Raw genomic sequence first — 21,933 nt, 5'->3', positions numbered from 1 at the left:
ATGTAAGTATTTGTCTTTTTTTTTTTTTGTCAGAAACCACTTTGCTCTTTTCTAAGTCACTGAAGTCAAGATTTGTTCCTTGATTTTACCTAGAGTACATCTCCCCTCAAACAATCTGCCACCACCATTAAAGTAGATGTGCCTTCATTGATTCAAAAATAGCAAGGCACTTGGAGCTCCTTTACAGGCGAAAAGTTTTTTTAAATAAAGAAATTTCATCTTTCTTTTGAAAAATAAAGTTTTCTAGCACTATGCATATTAAAGAGTCATATTAAAGTATGAAGAAACATATTAAAGTATGATGCAAGTACATCATATTTTGTTCATGTTCAGGCTTAGGACTCAAGTAAAAATACACCCAAATGTATTAACACCTCATCCCTCCCTCCAAAATGTGATTTAAGGATAATTGCTCACCTTCTGGATGGGCACGAAGAGTGGGAATGTTTTGTTTAGCTCAGTATTATTCTGATGTTTGTGGTTGGTAATGTGATTATGAGCATCATAGGGCCATACAGTACAGAATGCAGTACTGAAGACTTCCCTGTTCACAGAACTGGCTGTGTAGCTGGCCGTAGTTATGTTATCTCACTGTCTGAGCTAATTATATTACTGCCTAATAAAAGAAACTCACACTCTGAAGTAGCAGAACAGGCCATTACCATGTCATATCATGCTCTAATCCCAAATCCACAGACTTCTGAGAGACTTGAAAATTACATTTATGTTTGATATCCTGAAAATGGGAGTGAAAGAGAACTCCTTTCCACTGTCATGTGATAAGCTGAGCCACACGTTGAGTACAGCTGAGTGATGGTGCGGTGGTGTCTTTAAGGTACATGTAAATATTTTACCTGTATGGTTTGAAAACTGGACTGAGTTCACAGTGTCAACTTCAAATCCCAAAACCTGTAATAAAACACAGCAATATTTCTTTTACTAATACAGCTTTGTCAATATGTTACCGGAATCACAAAACATAAGACAGCATTCTTATTTCTCAGAGCACATTTAAAAATTTTTAGTGCTGTTTCACAGTGAAAGCTGAGTCAACATACATGCAACGTAAACAAACAATGCAGTACTTTAGCACAGAATGGAAAAAGTGACATTGGCAACAACACCAGAAAAACAGAGCCCTGAATCCTCAGGCAAGAGTTCATCTGGGGACAAGGATGGAGAGGTTGTCCCAGCAGCAATGACAGAAGCCATGAAGAAAGCCTTGGCTAGTTTTTCTTGGCAAGAAAAGCAGTCTGAATTTCAAGGTAATAAATGAATGCAAAATATGGAGGGAGGATGCTGCTCATATTTCAGAAAGCCAATCTTTCTAAAAAAAGGACAGAAGAATCCTTAAATGGGATCAATGTGATGAGCAATACTTGGATTTCACAAGTAGGTTCTTTACAGCTCAGTGCTAAGAGAATAGAAAGAAATCAGAGAGAATTAATTTGGGGAAAATTAGGCAATCAAAGGGAAAGAGCTTCTAAAAGGACAAACTAAAAAAAAAATAAATCCTAAAGCATGCTCCAAACCCATCTGCTACCTTGCATTACCAGCAATCCAAATACTGAAAGAAATAATTTGCTAGTGCAATCAACAAACACATTCCTGCTGCCCAAAAAGAGATAAATATTTTGAAAATAAGAACACCAAGTCAGGAGAAAACTAACGAGGATTATTAGCCTGATAATACCTGTTCAATAGAATTAGGGATTACTGTTCAAGCCATTTTTAGACATTTTTGTCTACAACCAGAGAAATTCTAATGCAACAGTGACATAACAGTCTGACATTTAATATTTGCTTTCACATCCTACTTGCTCTGAGTAAGAATTCTCCTCAAAAGAAGAGCTGCTATATATGGCACAGTGAGTCATACCAGGAGATAACAGTAACGATGCATCACTGTTCATGATCCATTTTCAGGCAATTTGCTGAGGAGGGGGGAATGAATAAATGAGGCTTTTACCAGTCACGTTTTTCCCTGAGAAGCACATCTCTCTCTCTTTTCATCACGAAGGCGACCCCTTCACATGCATTAAAAACCTCTGTGTGTATTGTACCAGACATGAGATTTCCTCAGTGCTTGTACCTTCTCCCTCACATAAAGCCATTAAGTAACAAGCCCTTTATTTCAAACCCTGGGTCATTACAAGATGGAGGTATGTGCTGCAATGGATAGCTCCTTCTGCCTGCAGGCACTGCATTTCTGTCGTGCTACAGCTCAGTGTCTAAATGGGTCTTACTAAGTCTCTTACTGCAGTATTTAATAAAGCTTTCTGTTCATTCTTAACTAGGCAGCTAAGTAATCTTACAATAATGACAGACAGAATGGTGGGTTGTCTCAGCCTGATCAAGTTAAAATTAAATTCAGCTTCTACTCTTGCTCCAGTTTCTTGTTTCCTCTTGGTAGATTTTATTTTAAAGACCAAGGAATGAACGAGGTGAGAACATGGCAATACTACTACAACCTTAACCTTGATGTCTGCATGTGCATTTTTGTTTATTAATAGGAAACACATTTAAATTACTTATTTTAATTCACTTATTTAAAATCAATTCACTTTGGTTACTGTCTTATCTACACACAGAAACAAACCTACATTCATGTTTCTGAAGTAAATACATACATAAATGTCAGATAAATCGTCACCTCAGCACCTCCTCTTATTTTATAGGCAATCAAAATGCAGTAATTCAGCAAAAACTGCAGGTGAAATGGCAAATAACTATAAGGTTAGATCCATACAGCAGTTTTGCGGTGTTCAGTCAACAGAGCACAACTTCAAGCTGGTAATGGTTTATCATGGTTCACTGAAGTGTGCAGCTGTCTCTGTGCTTGGCTTGATAAATACGGCAGAAGCCACATACGTGCCACTTTGCCAGCTCCACCAGTGTGACAAATGCCTTTACTGACATACCTCATACCCGCTGATATACCGCGTTTCTACTGTTTCCTGAATTTCTTTGCGTTATCAGCCTGTTATGTACACAAAATGACCCAACTTTGGATCTTAAAACACTCCCTGGTCTCTGTGTGTGTATATGCATGCATGTGTTCCTCTCACTTCTGTGTAAACAAGCTGAAGGAAATCACTCTGCTTGGATTTTGCCTATATCAGAACTAACACCTTCAGAAACTAGGCCCTGGAGCGTGCCCAGGGAAGGGCTATGAAGCTGGTGAAGGGCCTGGAGCACAAGTCCTGTGAGGAGCGGCTGAGGGAACTGGGGTTGTTGCGTCTGAGGAAGCTCAGAGGAGACCTTATTGCTCCCTACAGCTACCTGAAAGGAAGGTGTGGGGAGCTGGGGGTCGGCCTCTTCTTGCAGGTAACTAGTGACAGGACTAGAGGGAATGGCCTCAAGTTGCGCCAGGGGAGGTTCAGGTTAGAAGTTAGGAGATATTTCTTCTCATCAAGAGCAGTCAGGCATTGGGACGGGTTGCCCAGGGAAGTGGTGGAGTCACTGTCCCTGGGGGTGTTCAAGGAAAGGCTGGACGTGGTGCTTAGGGACATGGTGTAGTGGGTGACATTGGTGGTAGGGGGATGGTTGGACCGGATGATCTTAGAGGTCTTTTCCAACCTTAATGATTCTGTGATTCTATTTGATTAGTGTGAGGAGTGAACTTACTACGGAATGCACAACAATGCTTAATTTATTGCTTCCCATATGTGCTTGTAAACAGTGCGTACCTGGCGTTGCTTCCCCTGTCCCCCTCTAAGAAGGGTCCTATGGTGACAGTCCTGCCACCGGTTTTGGAAATGTGGGTTTCAGCAGATACTTTTCAAGTGTCCATGCTCCAGCTACCAGGGACACACATCTCCCACATTATCCTTATCCCCTTTTTCAGATGACCTGGCCTCTCACAGACCCTCCAGCAGAGATCACTTTCTGCTTTCCCTCACCTCCTTCTACTGTCAGTCTGTAAAAATATCATTTGCCCACAGAGCTGCAAATCCTGGGCGAATCTAAACCCACCGCCTGTTTGGGTAAGGATGATAGGCACATTTCAAAGGAAAAAGATAACTGAGTTCATCCCAAATCTCTCAGCCTCCAGTTTAAGCACATCAGACTAAGTTCTTCTCAGTTAAGAAACTCAGGTTGCCTCTATCACGTCATATAGTGATGTTTACTTTGACACAAGTCTCAGAGGGAAATGGGCAATTCCAACATTTTTTTTTAAAGTATCTTCACCAAAGGAGGCAGAACTGTTACATTTCTAAAATTAAATCACAAAACATCAAGAATAGAGGAGTCTTGTGTTTGGAAGGCATGGCTGGCAGAGCTGAATGACAGATTTCAGGAAAATATTTGGAAGATTAAATAAAATACACACACTGGAGCAGAATGCATTTCAAGAAAGAGCTGGCATGAAAAACATACTCCAACATTATGAATGAGATCCAATGAGGCTGAGCGCTTCCTCACAAATATCTGAAGGAAAGGGCCAAATGTCATCCAGTCCTGTCAGCCCCCAGTGCACAAAGAGCCCTTCCAGCCTCAGGAACAGCAGGTGCATCACCTGTGCAGCACCAGGTCTACAGATCTACAAGACGACACATCTCCCAGCTAGCAAGGGGGTTCAAGAGAAAAATCAACACAGTAGAAAGGAAGATACTTTAAAATACACAAACAACATTTTGAAATGTTGACTCTTTTTGGAAAAAAAAAGAACCAAAAGCCTCGCTTTCCTAAAAGCACAGAAGTAATTTAAACTTACATCCAAGCAAATAAAAAGACAAAAAAAAAGATTTCCCTGAAGTCCCAGATAGATAGAAAAGATCTTGTCGTATAAATATATACACAGTTAGTTCCCAGTTCTGGTTCACCTCCAAAAACGCAACCTTTTGGATTTGCCAATGTTAATGCATTTCTTGGTGAGATAGTTTTGTTTAAAATTTACTTTCTGTCTTCCTTTCCATTCTAAAAAACTTTTCAATCATATATATGCTGAACGATGCTATCCCCTCACTGCAAAGAGCTAGTAACAGAGACTGTTAGAAATGACAGATTAGAAACATACTTTTCCTTCAAGAGGTAAAAGTTGTGCCTGTTGTGTAAGGGAGGATTGTCAAAACAAGAAAACTATTCTATGTTACAGAAAACGTGACCGTAGCAACAGAGATATTAAAGATTTTGAATGTAACATCTCAAATTCAGCTTTAATGATCGTTAAGCTTTGTTTTTATATTTGTATAAATCACATTATGTACCAATGGTCTGAAGACAAATACAAGCAACCATTTTAAACTCGTAATCCTATTTGCTATATGATTGGTAATATCACTTGAGACAGAAAACGGCTAACTTTCAAGATTAGCTGGGCTGCAGAGTAAATACTAATATAAATTCTCATTTAATAGTTTTATTTACTCTGAGGAATGCTTTTGAGAAATGATAAAAGGGGTTACTGTAGCTGTTTCTGCATAAAATCTGTATTGCAATTTTACCACGCTTTTCTGGAGAGAAAAAAAAATTAAAAAAAAGTTTTCAAAAGTATCACACTTCAAAGTATTCCAAACTTACCCTTTTCTCTCTTTGCATTCAGTTTGGAAAAAAAAAAAAAAAAAAAAAAGGAAGGAAGACAAATCTGTGTGTATCCACGTGTAAATGACACCAAATGTATCATCACCTGTTTCCCATCCTGAAGTTTTGGTTCTAAGGATAAAATCCAGCACAACGGTATGTTTACACTATTAACTATGCTGGCTTTGTCAGTAAAGACACTGTGTTCTTCATTATTAAACGAGCAAGGGACCAATTTGACTAGAATGCTTTAGTTTGTACTTAATTCAGACAATCTTAGAGAACAATGACCTAGTTCTGCTGGAATGAAATTCAATTAAAAATACCTCTCTATTTTGCAGCATAGTTTGTACGTGCCTTCAACGGTGTTTCATTTTACAGTCCAAAACTAAGAACACCAAGCAGTACTGCAACTCAAGTTGGAGGAAAAATCTGCAACAATGAGTGAAAGGCAGAAAGAAAAGCAGTGTGAGGGAAAAATAAAAGATTATATAAGACTATGTAAACTGCTTACACTTTTCTTCCATATTACTCATGTCCCCTAATAAATGTTCACAGGTTGCTACCTGTATTTCATGAAGCAAAACAGAGACCTCCACCCAAAGTCTCCAGTTTTTTCAAAGTTCCTGATTTTGGAAAATGTTAGTTTTACCGTACCAGACAAACACAGCAAAACCAATTTTTCCAAGTGATCCCATAAACCAGAAAGTTTGTAAACCACAAATCCAGAGAAAATATCAGAAGTCAGAGCTGTAAACCAAGCTCTGTGTATCATTCATGAAAATTCATTTGTTGTGAACATAAGGTACCTTATTTCCTGTATGTACAATTAGAGCTTCATATCCAGATCTGAGTTACAAATGTGTCACTGGTGAAAATCTCGCTATACAAATTGTTTGTTCACAACTCTAAAAGGTGATTTTATTTCCAAGGGAAATGCAGTTTGGCAAGAAAATGGCATTGGCTAAGGAGAAAGAAAGGACAAGATTCTGCTAAATAAATTCTGCTAACCAGACACTCAAGCTAAGAGAGACTTTTGGACTCCACTTTTGAAAAGAGGATTTGACTTCAATGCACCTAGTTCTCCCCAAAATAAATTCAGCATTAACTCCCTTGCATATCAACTCTTCTAGTTTTAACTAGATATTCATATTATACGGAAGGCTTATGGAAAAAGGATGAGACTTTCAACAAGCATTTAAATGATGAAAGGTAGATAACGCCCCGTCCTTTATGCCAATGAGTGGAAATGGACTGGTGAGTTAGAGCAAAGCAGCAGTAAATATTAGTAATAGTGAGAAGGTTAACACAGATTAGACAAGTGAATCAAACCCATCCAGATAGAGCCTAAAAAGGTAGCTGGTGAGTTACGTGCAGAATTCCTAAGCACAGATTGAGATATGTAAACTCCACTGTACTACTAATTTGCGTTCCTGTACTGGGCAAGATCTACATGCAGGTATATTTTCAGAAACAGTCACTAACTTCAGCTGCTTTCCTACCTGATGGCTAAAAAACCTGGGATGCCTGGGAATGGTTCACAAAGTCTTAAAATCGAGGCAGATCTCACTGCTTTCACTTAGTGATGGTGAGGCAACTCTCTCGCAAGTTAGCAAATAGTCTGACCCACTATGCTCCATGAAAATCACTTGCTTGAATGTAGAGTGATTGGCTCTGCAGAGAAAACACATTCTTGTGGAGACGCTGAGTAGCAAGGAAGCACCACAGATGGTAGGATGTGGTTTTAAACCGGTTCTAAAAGAGTATACTGTGTTCAAACATCTTAGCGTATGCACTCCTCCGCCTGGTCAAAACAAACTGTTAGCGCTACTAGAAGGTTTCTCATCTGTCTGGGCTCTTGATCAAGATACGCAAGTTGTAAAGCACAATAGGATCATCACAATCTAACCTCTAGATCTTGTATTTCCAAACCCTTTCTAACCACCGTGCTGCCTTTTTGAGAAGGAAGACATCTGGAGGACGTGGTCTATCAGCCTGCTATCTTAAACATAGCACTACTATAGATTTCAGCGATGGGAGTTGTGAAAAATAAATCCTGTTCCAAACACTGAATTTGTGCCTCCTTAAAGAATTAAAAATGCATGACTTCTTATAGCCCTGAGAACTGGTCAAGTGTTACGCTCATCTGAGACAATATTATCAGCAGACAGTGACAAAGTAATGGCACCATCACTCTGCAAAGCCTCGTGCTTAAGCTAGCATCACTTGACCTCATATGCAACATGCCAGTGTCCCGTTCCTTACACACTTGCAAGCAAGCATACAGCTTGGAACAAGACACTGCTCCCTCCCTGACACCAAAGAACAGCTTGTGGAATTTATGACGTGCAAAATCAACCATCCTGCACTATACGTACTCCATCTGTGTGCTGTAAATGATCTGTACAGTACCATATAATACGTATGGTATTGTACTTCATTTTTCAGAACAGAGACCGTGCCACCTGCTGCTGCAACAACTACATCAGACTCAAAACCCCTCTATTTTTCCCCACAAATTCACGGCTTTTTATGAAAGCCTGCCAATATACTCAAAACAAAATGTAATGTTGAATTTTCAAAAGTTAATGGAAGCACATGACATACACACACACACACTTTTTATTAAGCGTCAGAATGTGAAGTTTATGCCAACACAAACATCTTAACTATGACTGTGAATTTTAATTAACAAACACTTAATAATTACCTAATTACAGTCTTCCCTGCCTCCACAAATACAGCTGTCATAAGGAAATTCAACATTAAGGTGAGTTGGCATAAGGCACTTGAATAAACGGTCCCGAGCCAAAAAAGAAGCTAAAGGTAGATGGGTGCATGAGCAGAACGTGTGTGGTGCCCCATGTGAGGGGCCAGCACCTGAAAACCATTAAGCACGAGCCCATCAGAACCAAGATGTAAGCGCTGAGAGCAAAAGCTGCCCTGCTCAGGACTGCACAAGGCATGTCTCATTAACCTCAGAGGGCCTTTCTCTCACACAGCAATATAAAACCAAAGCCTAAAGAGCCCTGCTATATGATCGTGCCTTCTTCCAGAAGCCCTCCCTCCTCATCCACATTTAGATCCCAGCTGGCTTTACTGCCATGAACAGGACACGCATACGGTTGTTCTACAGTTTTATAAGATTTCTATGCAAGCTTTATAGCATAAAGACATATTTAAACAAGTGGGGTTACAGAGTTTTAAGTAGACAGAATTTATGAAGAATTTTCAAGAAATCTTGTGGTGTGTCCTTAAACTGCTGGCTTTCAGCCGAATATGTGCATAATCCACAAACTGAATTTGCCAGTAATACCTGTGCTCTTTTACAAAATCACTCTACCACATAAACCAAAACCACGCCATTCCATTTTTTTAGATATATTAATACTGAGCTTAACTGAAAGTCATTAAAGCCATTAACAGCATTAATATTAATGCCACAGTTAAAATTACCCTGTCAAACTGGTTAATTGAGTTGGTTTTGTGTATTTTTTTTCCCTGCTAAGCAATGGCAGCACTACTTTCCAGTAAAAAAGTCTCTATACCAGGCCATGAAACATTCTTACGTACCCAATGTGTTACAAGTGGTTTGCATAGACGTGCTACAGTTTGGGACTTTATCTCATACAGCCATCGCTGTCGTTCCAGTGAACATCATTTCTCCATTGTATTCCTTTAGACTTGGAGCAGAAACACAGTTTAAAAGGCTAAACTTCTGTCATCACATTAATTTGGAGCAGGAGAAAGAGAAAGGATTTTCCAGTTGCTGCTTGCACCTCTCACTGTCTGTGTGCCAGCTCTTTCACTTAATTGCACCTCCTTCCATTTGGTACAGAATCATAAAACATACATTGTACTGGATATGGGAAATCAGAACACAAATTCAGTTGGGGAAAAGGAACCTGGGGAAAAGAAAAGGCATGTCCTGGCAACTAGTGAAGCAGGCATAATGGCTGGCGTGGGTTGATAAACCGAACTGAAATTGCTATTGACTAACCCAATCTTTTTTTCTCTTTCTGAGCTTTTAATAATCCATACCAAGTAGATAATGAGAACTCTGTAGGTATAATAGAGCCGTATTTTAGTACAACATTTGACAAGGCACTGCAAAGAAAAATCATTAAGACATTGGAGATACTGTTCCAAGATAAAAATACAAGAGCATATAAACTGGCTCAGAAACAGAGATGCTGGAGGTAATTGTTGATGATTCTTTAATCTGGAGCCAAGTACCAACAAGGCCACTTAAGATCCTGGGGTTAGAAACAGACCATCATAAAACAGACAATAAAAAAAAAAGTACAGCAGATGACCTTGAGAAAAAGTTATTTCATAAAGGCAGGCACCAGAAACACAAGAAAGGCTATAACAGATATGAAAAGTAGTATTGGGATAGTCTCTGATACTCGTCAAAAAAGAGACTACTTTTAAATATACTTTAAAATAAAATACACTATGCAAAGACTAATGATACAAAAATACAAGTATATACAAATAAACTACCTGGTTAGAACTGTTCACCCTCACAGTAAGAAAAAAATCCCTAAAAAACCCCAAACCACCATGCCTTTCTCTACCTGAACCTCAACTCAACTTCTCGCATTCTCAGGTCAAACTTGATGCATCTTTTATACTGTTTTCTTCCCTTCCCAAGTTAGGTTTCCAGTTACAAAAGAATGCACACGAGAGGAAGCTAGGCATGAAGTAGCCTGGGATATTTTATATATGTTGTCACCGCATTTATTTGATAGTTCATTGTTTCTCTATGTCCACAAGTTCCCACGTTCAACAACTAAGCACGTGCCAGCCAAACAAGATGATCACTTCAGGTTGTCTTATTTCTGCTTCTGGAGCAACATCCCCTTTTCCCCTCTGACCAGCTGCATACCAACCTGCAGGATTTACAAGGTGACTTCAGCACTGCACATGACAGAGGACATACTGAAGACCGGAGCAGAAAATGAATGTCCCTCTCTTCTTCCAGAGCAGACTGCAATTTTTGTCGAAGTGCTCCGGCAAAAGCAGTACATGTGAATTGAGAATTCACAGATGGACAGATCTAGCTGTAAGATCAAGACCATCTGAACAGAAAAGACTGGAACAGCCTGAAACTGCAGTGAATTTGTTCTCAGATAGTTTATTCCCTGATTTTTCTAAACATGTTCACTACACAAGTGTGTACCTGAAACATAATCAGGCCAAATTCAAGAGAAGGATAATACTGCCTTAACGATGCCCCTTCAAATGAGCCTCAAAGACACAATAATGCTTCAGAGAAAATTCACCAGATCACTTCGTTTTTTACTTTCCACCCTGACAGATTGGTATGCATTGTTATCTACTCAATATAAGGTACTAAGAAGACAATATGGTATGTCTCCAACAAAATTCCCTCTAAGCCATTTTGTCCAGCACTACCAAATTCCTTGTTCTACATCATCAGCATTTTTTCAATGGTTTAAATGAAATGCATCAGTTTAAGGAAGGAGATTGATCTATAGTTCATAGTAATTCTATATATAGCCAATTGCTTTGCAAGCAGTGCTTTACAGGAGTGTCCTCAGTTTATAGCACTGGTTCTTCAAAACCCTTACTAACTGCTGTGCCTTCTACATCCACGACCTTTTTGTTATAGTTGAATCACTTCAATCTACTGCAGTGGTAAACAGTGAATGACTCTGGAACTCTGGATCCTGGTTCAGGGAAGTTATTGCAGAAAGGGACCTGGTAATATGATGCCCAGTTCTTCTGGGCCTAATCTGGTCTTTGTGAGGTTTACATACTCAGGATCTGAAACAAGGTTCAGATACTTCATTATGTCTTCTAGGAGAGTGTCAGGTATAAAGCCATTATCCTCAGGCTCATACATTTGGAAAACACTTCTAGCTTGTTCTGAAGGACCTTTAGGAGCATCAAGGGCCATATCCTTGGCAAAAAATACTGTGAGGTGTGCTTCACTGCCAAGTATCCAGACGAAGAACTTTGGAGATTTCAAATAGGAGCCAACCTTACAATATCTCAGAGATTCCATCAATGTCAAAAAAACTACTGTTGCCTGTTCATGTATTCCAGAAAATTTCATTCAAGGTTACTCAAATACCCTCCTGTGTCTGCAAGTGCACAAGCCCATCAACATTACTCTACGCATTACACCAGTTCAGTTCAGGATCAGCCCAATTGCAGAGTCAAAGGATTTGTAGTACAGTTGCTCTGTTAACCTTCCTACACACAGGAGGTCATACTAGCCATCTGAGGTGGGGTCAAGTGATGGATCGGCAAGACACTGATTTATATGGGCTAAGGTAATGGAAGACAAGGAAATATCAGTCTGTTTACCCCCTTATTATTCCAGTAAAGAACAAACACACAAACAAAGGAGAATGTGGTGGTGCTTTGGGTATCTGACTGCCTTCCACCCAAGAAATACATTCTTCCCCTCCTTTCTTAGCCCCTCTTTACTATTAGGTAACAGTGACTTTTGATACTGACATCAGATAGAGCAGTTGCAGTTCATCTGTGAGTCACAGGACAAGGGGTAACAGTCTCAAGTTGAAAGAGGGTAGATTTAGATTAGATATTAGAAAGAAATTCTTCACTGTGAGGGTGGTGAGGCCCTGGCACAGGCTGCCCAGAGAAGCTGTGGATGCCCCATCCCTGGAGGTGCTCAAGGCCAGGCTGGATGGGGCTTTGGGCAGCCTGGTCTGGTGGGAGCTGTCCCTGCCCATGGCAGGGGGGTGGAACCGGGTGGTCCTTAAGGTCCCTTCCAACACAAACCATTCCGTGATTCTATGATCTGTGCTTCTGAAGAATACTAAAATCTGCAGGTTCACTGCAAATTTCATATTCATCATCTTCATGTTACTTCCTTCTATCCTTGGATGCAATCTGACAAAAACATCATACTTGTCACTGCAAACTCTTGCCAACTGGAATCATGCACAATGTGCTACACAAGTAAGTTTACAAACACTGATTAGGAGAGGCAGACACACACAGCAGCAATAGGTCCAAGTGCTGAGGCATGGACTTAATCTCTTGCTGATTTTTGTGGTTGAGGTGTGTGCGGGTGTGATGCAACAACACATTACTTTCCTTTGATTTTTATTTAATGTTTAATCCTGTTGCTCGTATTTTGTACAGATAATTCTCCAACTGTCAGTCTGTTAACAATGCTTGGCAAGCATGTTGTGTGCATTCAAGGTGGAGGGTTGGAGCTATCTTGCAGGACAGGGATTTGTTTTACCCAGCATGTACGCTCTACTTGGCCTTCTTAAGTAGACTATGAACGGATCCCACTCTCCTACCACAATATCAGATGTTGAAGTGCAAGATAACAAATACTTGCAAAAACAGAACAGAACACGACTTCCTGAAAGAGGCATCATTTTTTTGTAAAGATCACAGCAAGGTCACCACGGGGACAGCATGAAGCTTCTAGAGAACAGCTGAAGGTCTCACCAGCTCCTTTGGAGCAAGCAGATGTCTGAAACAAGCGTACTTCGTGGAAGTTTCTTTTGGAGCCGATGCCAGGTGCAGGAGCCCGAGGCTTGTTCCTCCTCTGACGCCTCAGTTACACCAAAAGAACTGTCCATGGGGCCGTGCAGTGAACTGGATCAGGAAACTAGATCAATTTATAACCTGGATGGCTTCTCAGAGCAGTTTAACCACACGGTCTCACAAAATGACTTTCCTTGAAGAATTGAAGTGGATGGAGAAATAGTGCAGGTAGAAGAAGCAGCTGGTGTTGGTAAGGGAAGAGCGAGTTTCTAAAGCTGGCTTTGCTACTTACTCCAGCAGGTCATGAAACTATACCCTACAGGAACAGGTAACCTAACACTACTGAGTTGCCATATATTTATTTTGTCGTCGTATGAATGAGAAGCACAATATTACTTCCAGTAACTACAGTAAGAACATAAACAAGGACTCCTAATTTAAAGCTCCTGGCAATATTTGACTACAAAAGGAATGAGCTGTGGCACAGGTGGTAGCTTGTGCTGGTCCACAAACAGCGTCAGTGAATAATTTCTGTGCTACAAGAAATACTATCCCTGCTGGCCTCAGTTCTGCTCATTTTCTAAACATTTTTTCTGTTTCTCTCAGCTGCTGAGAGTGTCTGATGGTTTCCACAGGTAACACAGCGCCAGGCACCTATGAGAAAGGTGCTGTATTCCGCCAGAGAAGTGAGAGTAACCACAGTGATGAGTAGGATGGATAGGAAAAGACTTCCCTCAGCCTGAACTTCTTCAGTAGTACTCATCACCCACAACAAATGCTGTAAAATACATCAAGTTACACAGATTTAGAATACATATAAATATATATATATATATATAAATTGACTAGATTTAGGCTAAACTGCTAAATGCATCACCATAAATTCTGGCATATAATTCTGCAAAAATAGTATCAGATTTTGAGAATTTAGCCAACATTTGTTTCTATTACAGCTCTTTTTTTTTTCTTCCCACTTTACAGAAGATGGGGAACAGAAATACCATGTGCAGGACGTACAAACAAGCACCGTAAGATTCAGGAAGAAAACTACGTGATTTAGTGTTAACATTAAATAAACTAACAAACAGAAGTAGAACCCCATTGAGGTGAGCACCAAAGCAAATGAAATAGCTCTGTCATCCTTGCTTGAGATTTCCATATATCCTCTTCTGAGAAGTAAAATACTACTGGGCCCTACAGTGGGGAAAAGGGGAGCAACTGTGATCAGATTGGAAAGCTTCCACTGGTCAGGAATATCATTTACTTCTGCTTTCAGGAACCACTGCACCTACAGATCAGAAACTGCATCCCCAGCTTTTGTTTTGCCACAAGGCAAACTCTACCATTTTCAACACATGCTCTAGCACTAGCTAAAGCCACCACATTCCTCTGGCACAAAGTGCTTTGCATTCCTAAGAAAGTGAAGTAAAATCACTACGGAAGAATTTCTGCTGCTAGTAATGGCAGCCCAATCCAGGGGATATGCTTAAAACTTGCATAGGATGACAGAAGGTGAAGGGAGTTGCTTTTTAAATGAACCATGTAAGAGGTTTTGGTATAACAGGTCTCCCTTCTCCTTTATTCATAGTTGCTCCAGATGTTAGGAGAACTGCAGCTCAGAGTTGTCACAGATGAATTAGCATCAACACATACGAGTCCAGAACAAAGGCCTGAAAAATATCGGGTAGTTCAGCACAGCCAAATTTCAGCTCTGTAATACTTTTTGCTATGACAAGTTACCCCAGTGCTGCCAAGCCACAAGATGATGAACTAGTCTGGCTTCTGCTGGGACACGTATTATCCATCAACATGGAACTTCTTGGCATGTTTCAAGTGTTATGCTCATCAACAGTTTTCTTTGGTTGATTCATTACTTTCTCCTCTGTAGAGTACTACATGGATGCACGTGCTCCCACAGACAGTGATTTCAGAAGAACTGGCACGTTCTGTACCAGGGCTGCCGTCAGACTCCTCACATTAACCTTGCTTCACCAACTCAAGCCAGTTCTCCACACAACACAAACAACTGAAGTGGAACTTTCACTTGCGTTTTTTCTGTCTGAAGAGTCTAAAAATACCTGCCTGGCATGTGTTCAGCTGGCCATGGGTAATGCTGTATCCTTCATCTAAAATGACTAAAGAGGCTCCTCAAGGAAAGGTGACCAGTATTTCGGGATGCAAACAGAAAAGATGAAAAGAGGCAGCACTTTACTAAAAGGCAGATTTTAGAAAAGTGTCAGTAGCTTTGCATGTCACCTGTTTTTCTCAGGTGTATCTTTCTACCATCTTCATATGTACAATTCAAGATTCATTTTATTACTCCAAATTATACTTTTATGTTTAATACACTTTGGTACATTTCAACTAATGTGTAAATGAAATTAACTTCAACTTGAAGCTCAATTTTTGCAGAAATGTGACCAATATTGACAGTTATCTGTCCCTGTTTGTTTATACAGGAAAAATATTCTCTCAACTGTTTCATTTGGAGCAGAAAAAAAGATATGATAACTGCAAATATTCAAACAATCAAAAAATCCAATCTTTAAGGATAGAACATAATGCCATTTCCTAATAAGAAATGCCTTAACCAAGTAAACACTTGCTACTGATTCTCTGCGTGAGTACATGATATTCTCCATACAAGCAGCGCAGATCCACCTCTAGGCAAGGTTTTCCAGTCCTTTTGTAAGATTTGCAGTTTCTTGAAGACTCCATTTTCCAAAGAAAGTGGGAAAACCAGGGGAAAGCAATTTTACTTGCTGTGAAGTCAAATATTTGCATGTTCTTTTAGACACCAAATGGTCTTCATCTTTCCACTTCCTCATCTTTCCACTTTGCTATGTTGCGTTTGATCAAGAGATTACATTTATGTCAAAAAAAATCTACTAGCTCTTCACTATAGCACACATCACAGTGTAAATATTATGTCAAATATCAGCACATGTACCTCTATAGTTGCAATTTTCACAACGTACCATGAAAATGTTAGCGAACTATAATGATCAATTGCAGTAGATAATCTCCTTTTAAAAAGTTTAAAGCAGCAACTGGTAAACCGGCCCCAAACACACACTGCAAAATAAATTTTAATGCATCTTAAAATGCTTTTTTTCAGTTTTTCACCTGTAATATATAACTAACTGGTGTGAACATCCCTCAGCATTTCTGTATTTCCATGATAGACAACAAGAACTACCAAGTCCTCTACATAAACTCTCCAGCAGAATGAATGGTAAGAGATTAATGACTTCTATTATGCAATCTATAATGCTTTTTTTTGTGTGTGTTACACACTGTATAGGTTTAGTAATTAATGACACACATAAACATTTTATTTCCCATTAACTGAAACTAAAATTAGCACCATCAGCTGTAAATGACAAACAGTTAACATTGAGATCATTTGATCATTTCATTTGATTATTCATTTGAACTCAATGTACTTTTTTGGTTTTTTTTTTGTTTGTTTGTTTTAAACACTATTCCTAACACACTTTTAAGGCCAGAAAGTAAATTAATTTCACTTTCAGCTGTGGAACACTGAACAACCACAAGAAGTATTTTGCTATCTCCCTGATGTCAGACATTAGAAGAAGAAGAAGGAAACAATCCTTTATCAACCAAGTCAAATGATTTTGTCAGTGGAGAAGTTCATATACTGTTGACAATACACAAAGCTTTTGTGCTTTCAAAATATGTCATTTCAGTTTCTAGAGATTCTTAGGGACAAAAAGGTTACTTAAGTGATTTGCACGAGCAGTTATGGATACTACCTCAGTCTTCAAGCAGTGTTGCGAGCTGAAAGAGTGCTCCCCCCCTTTTTTTCTTTCAAGGAGTTTTCCACTTTCTTGTCTTTTCTCAGTCCTGTCCGACTGTCTTTCCCTGCCAGCTTGCCATGCTGGTCTAACGTCCATCTCCTACAAACTTCTCAGAAGTTCATCAAAGCTCTCAGAGGACATCAGAGCTCCTACAGGGCGAGAGCCATCCTCTGTTCTTTATCTGCAAAGCAATGGCAAAGCTTTTTCCTAGAAATCCAAGCTGCCAGATGGAACCACCTTCTTGGGATCTTTTGGATTACAAGTCTTTTTCAGGGTCTCACTCTGAACATGGCCTTCACTGGATTTTTGCAACTAAATGTACTGACATTGACATATCAGGAAAATGCAGTTTACACAGATATGAATAAGCCTTCCTAAGGGAAGTGGCCTTTCTTTTTTTTTTTTTTTTTTTAAGCAAACAAACAAACAAAATACTTTGTATGACCCTTGATTACCTTACAGGAACATCAAGGCAAGGAAGCTTAATTTGAAGTATGAATCTAAAGCTGCAATTCTCATTTCAGATGTGTAATTTAGGACAATTTTTGGACATTACAAATACAAAGTATATCTTTTATCTTTGGATTTACTTTTTGTTTAAGGGTTATTTTTTTCAGCCTTTGATCTGTAACAAAAATAAGGGTGAGCCAGTAGGTACATTTCCCAGTATTATTATGTAAAGATCTTTGATTCATTCTTCTTCTGACTCACAGAATTAATGCAAAAGGAGTAGTTTTTGAAAAACAGAACCAGCAGTCACCTCTCCATCTCTGTCTCCCCCTCCTTCTGCAGATACTTTTGACTACATTGTTTCAAAAAAAAAGAAAAAAAAAAAAGCCTGATTTTTTTTTTTTTTTGCTAAGGCACCAGATAATCATTAGAGATAGGTTTATAACGGTTTTGGTCTCAGCACGTGAAAGCACATTATACCCATGGCTGAACAATGCAAATTCAAGACTGCCCTTAAGTATCAAGGAAATTACCATATGTGCTGGTCAAAGTTGTTCTCCCATCCTTTTTTACAATTAAGGAACTAAAAATGCAGCCCGAGTATCTGTGGAAGAGAACCATTGAGAACTAGTCTAAGAAGAATGAGAATTGCTTGTCTTTATTAATACCCACACAGAAAACTATTTACATTCTGCAGAGAAAAAAAAAAAAAGGAAATCACTGAACAAATTTCAAAAGGCCTTCTTATTCTGTATTGGAGAAGCTGTTACTGTGGTGTCCTACGATTCAGAGAAGCCAATTTTGTCTTCCAGAGCTAAATAATGTACGGCATTTCTCCATGCTTTTAGCTCCATCTCCAAGGTACAAAAAGCAAGTCAAGAACTAAATACTCAAAGTAGAGACAAAACCTCCTTCTCAAAGTCTGTGAGTGTTAGAGCAGACAAAAACAAAACAAAACAAAAAAAACATAATCATGTTCCATTAGCGCAATCAAACACAAGGTAAGAAAAGAAAGCACAAACCCCCTTGGCTGTCATTGTTACTTACACAAAAACAAAACCCAACAGTCTCTGGCTTACAGACAGGAGCACAATCTCACCCAGAGGCCACCAAATGCTAATGTCCAGTGCTCAGGTGAAATCGGCTGGGACTTTCTCTGGAGCCTTCCTTGTCCTTCCAAACCTCCTTCTGGAAACTCAGGGAGGCCCACAGGACTGAATGCACGGACTGAAATACTCATTCACAAGAGCCGATTTCACGATGGGTGTAGTAGGTGAGCCAGATGAATTTTCATCTGCCGACTGAGATGTTCCTGATGACCAGGAGGTACCTCTGCAGAACAGAGATGAGCCTGCCCTTGTGGATTCACCCAGCGGTTTGAGGCAGCCTCGCACACCCTGCCTGCCAGCGCTGCACCCTCTGCTTACTGCCGTGTTCTACCGTGTTCTCTAGAAGGTCAGGTAGCAAAGGTAAGTCAAAATCAGAGTTAAAGTTAACAAGTAAGAGATCCCTCTAGGGAAGAAAACACATATGGTAAAAGTAACGTTGGATAGCATAGCGAATACACGTATTTTTATTTTATGTCATGAAAACTATGACAAGTTGTAGTCAAATAAGTGAAACATTCTTTGGTAGTCTAAAACCATTTACCTACTGACAGCAGCAACTCCCTAAGTTAATGTACATTTTACCACCCTTCCTCTCTCAAATGCTGGACAAACCTAAACCTGATACCAACGATGCTCAGGTTACATAACTGTGAAATAACTTATGACTATTTTAAAAATAATTCAGAACCACCATCAGAACTTTTAAAGGTAAATAACAACAAGCAAGCAAAAACTATTGAGACTTTTGATGAGGCAGAATTCAAAGCACAGCTGTGGACATTTCACCTCCTAGTATTTAACTACCTGGAAAATCTAAGCATGCACTTCCTCTAAGACCTAATAGTTAATCTGAAACCTCAAACTACATAAACAAATAATTGTATTCCATCCTGAAATGGTGTAAAGGGTTCTAGTATTTCTCACTCAGCTATATTATTTCCATTAATACAACTCTCTGTTTTGCTGTGTTTGCTGTATAGAAAGAATTTACTACATACTGGACAGAGCAAGCCTTTCCATGCACCTTCTTTTTAAATACTATAGCTTTTAGTGCAAGCAAGCCTGATAAAGTATAAACAATTAGTTAAGAAAGGACGCTGAAAAGTTCTCTGCTGTGCACATTGCTACACTGGATTTTTCCAATAAATAATAACTTTAGATTTCCACCAAAGATCAAGACATTCAAACACAAGTGATCTTTTTGCAGAAGTCTGCAAACAGCAAGGGAAACCAACCTGTTTTCTGTTTGGATGCTGCTGTCCAAATGCAGATTCCTGAACTGCTCTTGTCAGGATTTCAGCCTGTCAGACAGTGTGCGCACACACATCTACATATATCTTGCCTGGCAAGCTCAGTGCTGATGAGCTCCAAAGGAAGCCTCATTTAACCATCATTGATTCAAAAGACCAAGGAAAACAAGAGAACGAAAAATAACATAACCATGCAGAAGATTTACACCCATCCTCAGAACTGGCATTAGGTCTCCTTGTTATATAAAAAGTTTAAATTAAGAGACTTAGGCTTATAATTCCTTTCCTTGGTTCAAAAAGTAAAAAACAAAAACCACCACCTTAAAAAAAAGAAAGCTTCATTTGGTGGCAACTTGCAACTTCTCTCCAATATTGTTCCACTAATGCCAGGGTTTAGGTAACTTTCTAGCAAGCACAACTTCATCAAGGGTCACCTACATACAAATTTCCAAGTGCAGCCTATAGTGGTAGGAGTTCAGTCACTTCCCAGATACCTTTCTCCTCCATTCCAGCAATTTCTTGTTAGGCTATACACTGAGGAACAACACACAGCGTAAGTCTGATAGCCTCCTAAGCAAAACCCAGCTAAAACATCAAAGGGCACTTTGTAACCGCTGTAGTATTTTATTGTGTCACAGTCCAGGAACTAAACACACTTTACAAGACCCAACTTGCCAAGTCATATGGAGGCCCACATGCCAGAGGAAGTCTGGGTATCAGACCAGTAAAGAGACCCTTTAACCCAGAATGAAAACAAAGACAACAGTTTAAGAGACTGGAGATTTCTGGAATAAGGAATATTGCGTGCCTTGCTGTCATTATAAAAATAGGTTGCGGAGGGGGGAGCATAATTTAGGGGTCATTCCATTAGGAAAGGAGGGATAGCTGGCCTGCAGATCATGGCAGCCTTTCAGGCAGGGGGTCTCCACGTACACAGATTTCTCTACAATACGTGGACTTCATATGTACATCACCCTTGACCGTATACTAATTTTCAAGAGACAATTGGATGATGATGATAAGGGGTTGAGACGCGTAACGTGTTGCAGGCCTGGTCTCAAGCACACCATTTATCAGAGTATACCATCTCCTGTGTCTAGTCAAGTGAGATTACACCACTGTTTGTTAAGCATGTACGAGGATAACCAGTGTCACAACACACTCTGTTCTGGCAATGAGATTCTTAGACAGCAAGCTGTGTACCCACGTTCCTGTCAAGGAACAAGGATCTCTTTATGATAAGGCTCCAGATTAGTTCCATATGATAAAGGCATTTCACAACAGAGAACAGCGAGACACACAAAGGCTTGTCTCAAAGCACACCAACGTTTTCCCACTGTCAGCTAGGCTTTAGCAAACAATTCTATAATTTCTATAATGCTCTTGTATACATGGTCTGATTTTTGGGTGGTCCTGTGTGCAGCCAGAAGTTGGGCTCGATGTTCCTTGTGGGTCCTTTCCAACTCGGGATATTCTGTGATTCTGTAGCTCTGAAGTCAGCACATGACAGACACAAAGGACAGGATCCACTTACACCCTCAACACCCTGGCCACGAAAGCCCCTGTATCTGGCCCAACCTCACGCTGTCCACTTAAGGACCACTTAAGGTCCTTCCATTCTACTGAGAGGTGAAGGACTTTCCAAGCTCCACCACATGCAAGGACTACAAGGGGCTTTCCTTTCTCCTCCTAGCACGTGTCACTGGCCACCAAGCCCAGCTCCCCATCCCTGCATGGGACACCCAAAGCACAGCTCTGTAAGCCAGAAGCCCACAGCTCGCAGAGCGGGCGGCGGAGCCACACACAGTTCTGTGATCCTGTCAATCACAGAACCACAGACTGGTTTGGGTTGGAAGGGACCTAAAAAACCATCTAATCCCAACCCCCTGCCATGGTCAGGGACACCTCCCACCAGACCAGGCTGCCCAAAGCCCCATCCAGCCTGGCCTTGAGCACCTCCAGGGATGGGGCACCCACAGCTTCTCTGGGCAGCCTGTTCACCTGCCTCACCGCCCTCACAGCACAGAATTTCCTCCTGATATATAACCCAAATCTGCCCCCTTTCAGTTTAAAGCCGTTAGAGGCCGCCAGGGCTCCCGAAGCTGCCGCCCTGCCGGCCGTTAACGGCCAGCGCCGGGACAACCGGCGGCAGCGGCGCGGGGAAGCAAGGACGGGGGGGGACACAGGCGCCCGGCCGCCCCCAGACCTCCTCCCGCACCTGCCCGCCCCGCGGAGGAGGAGGAAGAGGAGGGGGAGGAAGAGGAGGAGCGGCGAGGCTCG

The 21,933-nt window shown here is 40.4% G+C and overlaps 1 protein-coding gene and 1 pseudogene across 3 annotated transcripts in view; both read right to left on the bottom strand.

Annotated features, from left to right (window-relative positions):
- The window catches only part of PDXK (pyridoxal kinase), a 47,547-nt gene that overhangs the window by 24,879 nt on the left and 735 nt on the right, over window positions 1-21,933 (bottom strand). Inside the window, exon 2 of one of the 2 annotated variants that reach the window (XM_080579113.1) lies at window positions 855-909. The exons of the other annotated variant lie outside the window; for it this stretch is intronic. Within the exon in view, the coding sequence (XP_080435239.1) occupies window positions 855-909 (55 nt within the window). The remainder of the gene's footprint in view (window positions 1-854; window positions 910-21,933) is intronic. 2 annotated transcript variants of the gene reach the window in all.
- On the bottom strand, window positions 929-21,930 carry LOC308189285 (ubiquitin carboxyl-terminal hydrolase MINDY-3-like; annotated as a pseudogene). The gene is made up of 2 exons (XR_013956123.1): window positions 16,800-21,930; window positions 929-13,801 (listed from the first exon to the last, which is right to left on the bottom strand). The product of XR_013956123.1 is annotated as a ubiquitin carboxyl-terminal hydrolase MINDY-3-like (transcript).

Source organism: Anser brachyrhynchus (genome assembly GCF_964034855.1).
Source record: "Anser brachyrhynchus genome assembly, chromosome: 1".
Classification (NCBI taxonomy): Eukaryota; Metazoa; Chordata; class Aves; order Anseriformes; family Anatidae; genus Anser; species Anser brachyrhynchus.
This window is presented reverse-complemented; position numbering and strand designations above follow the sequence as displayed.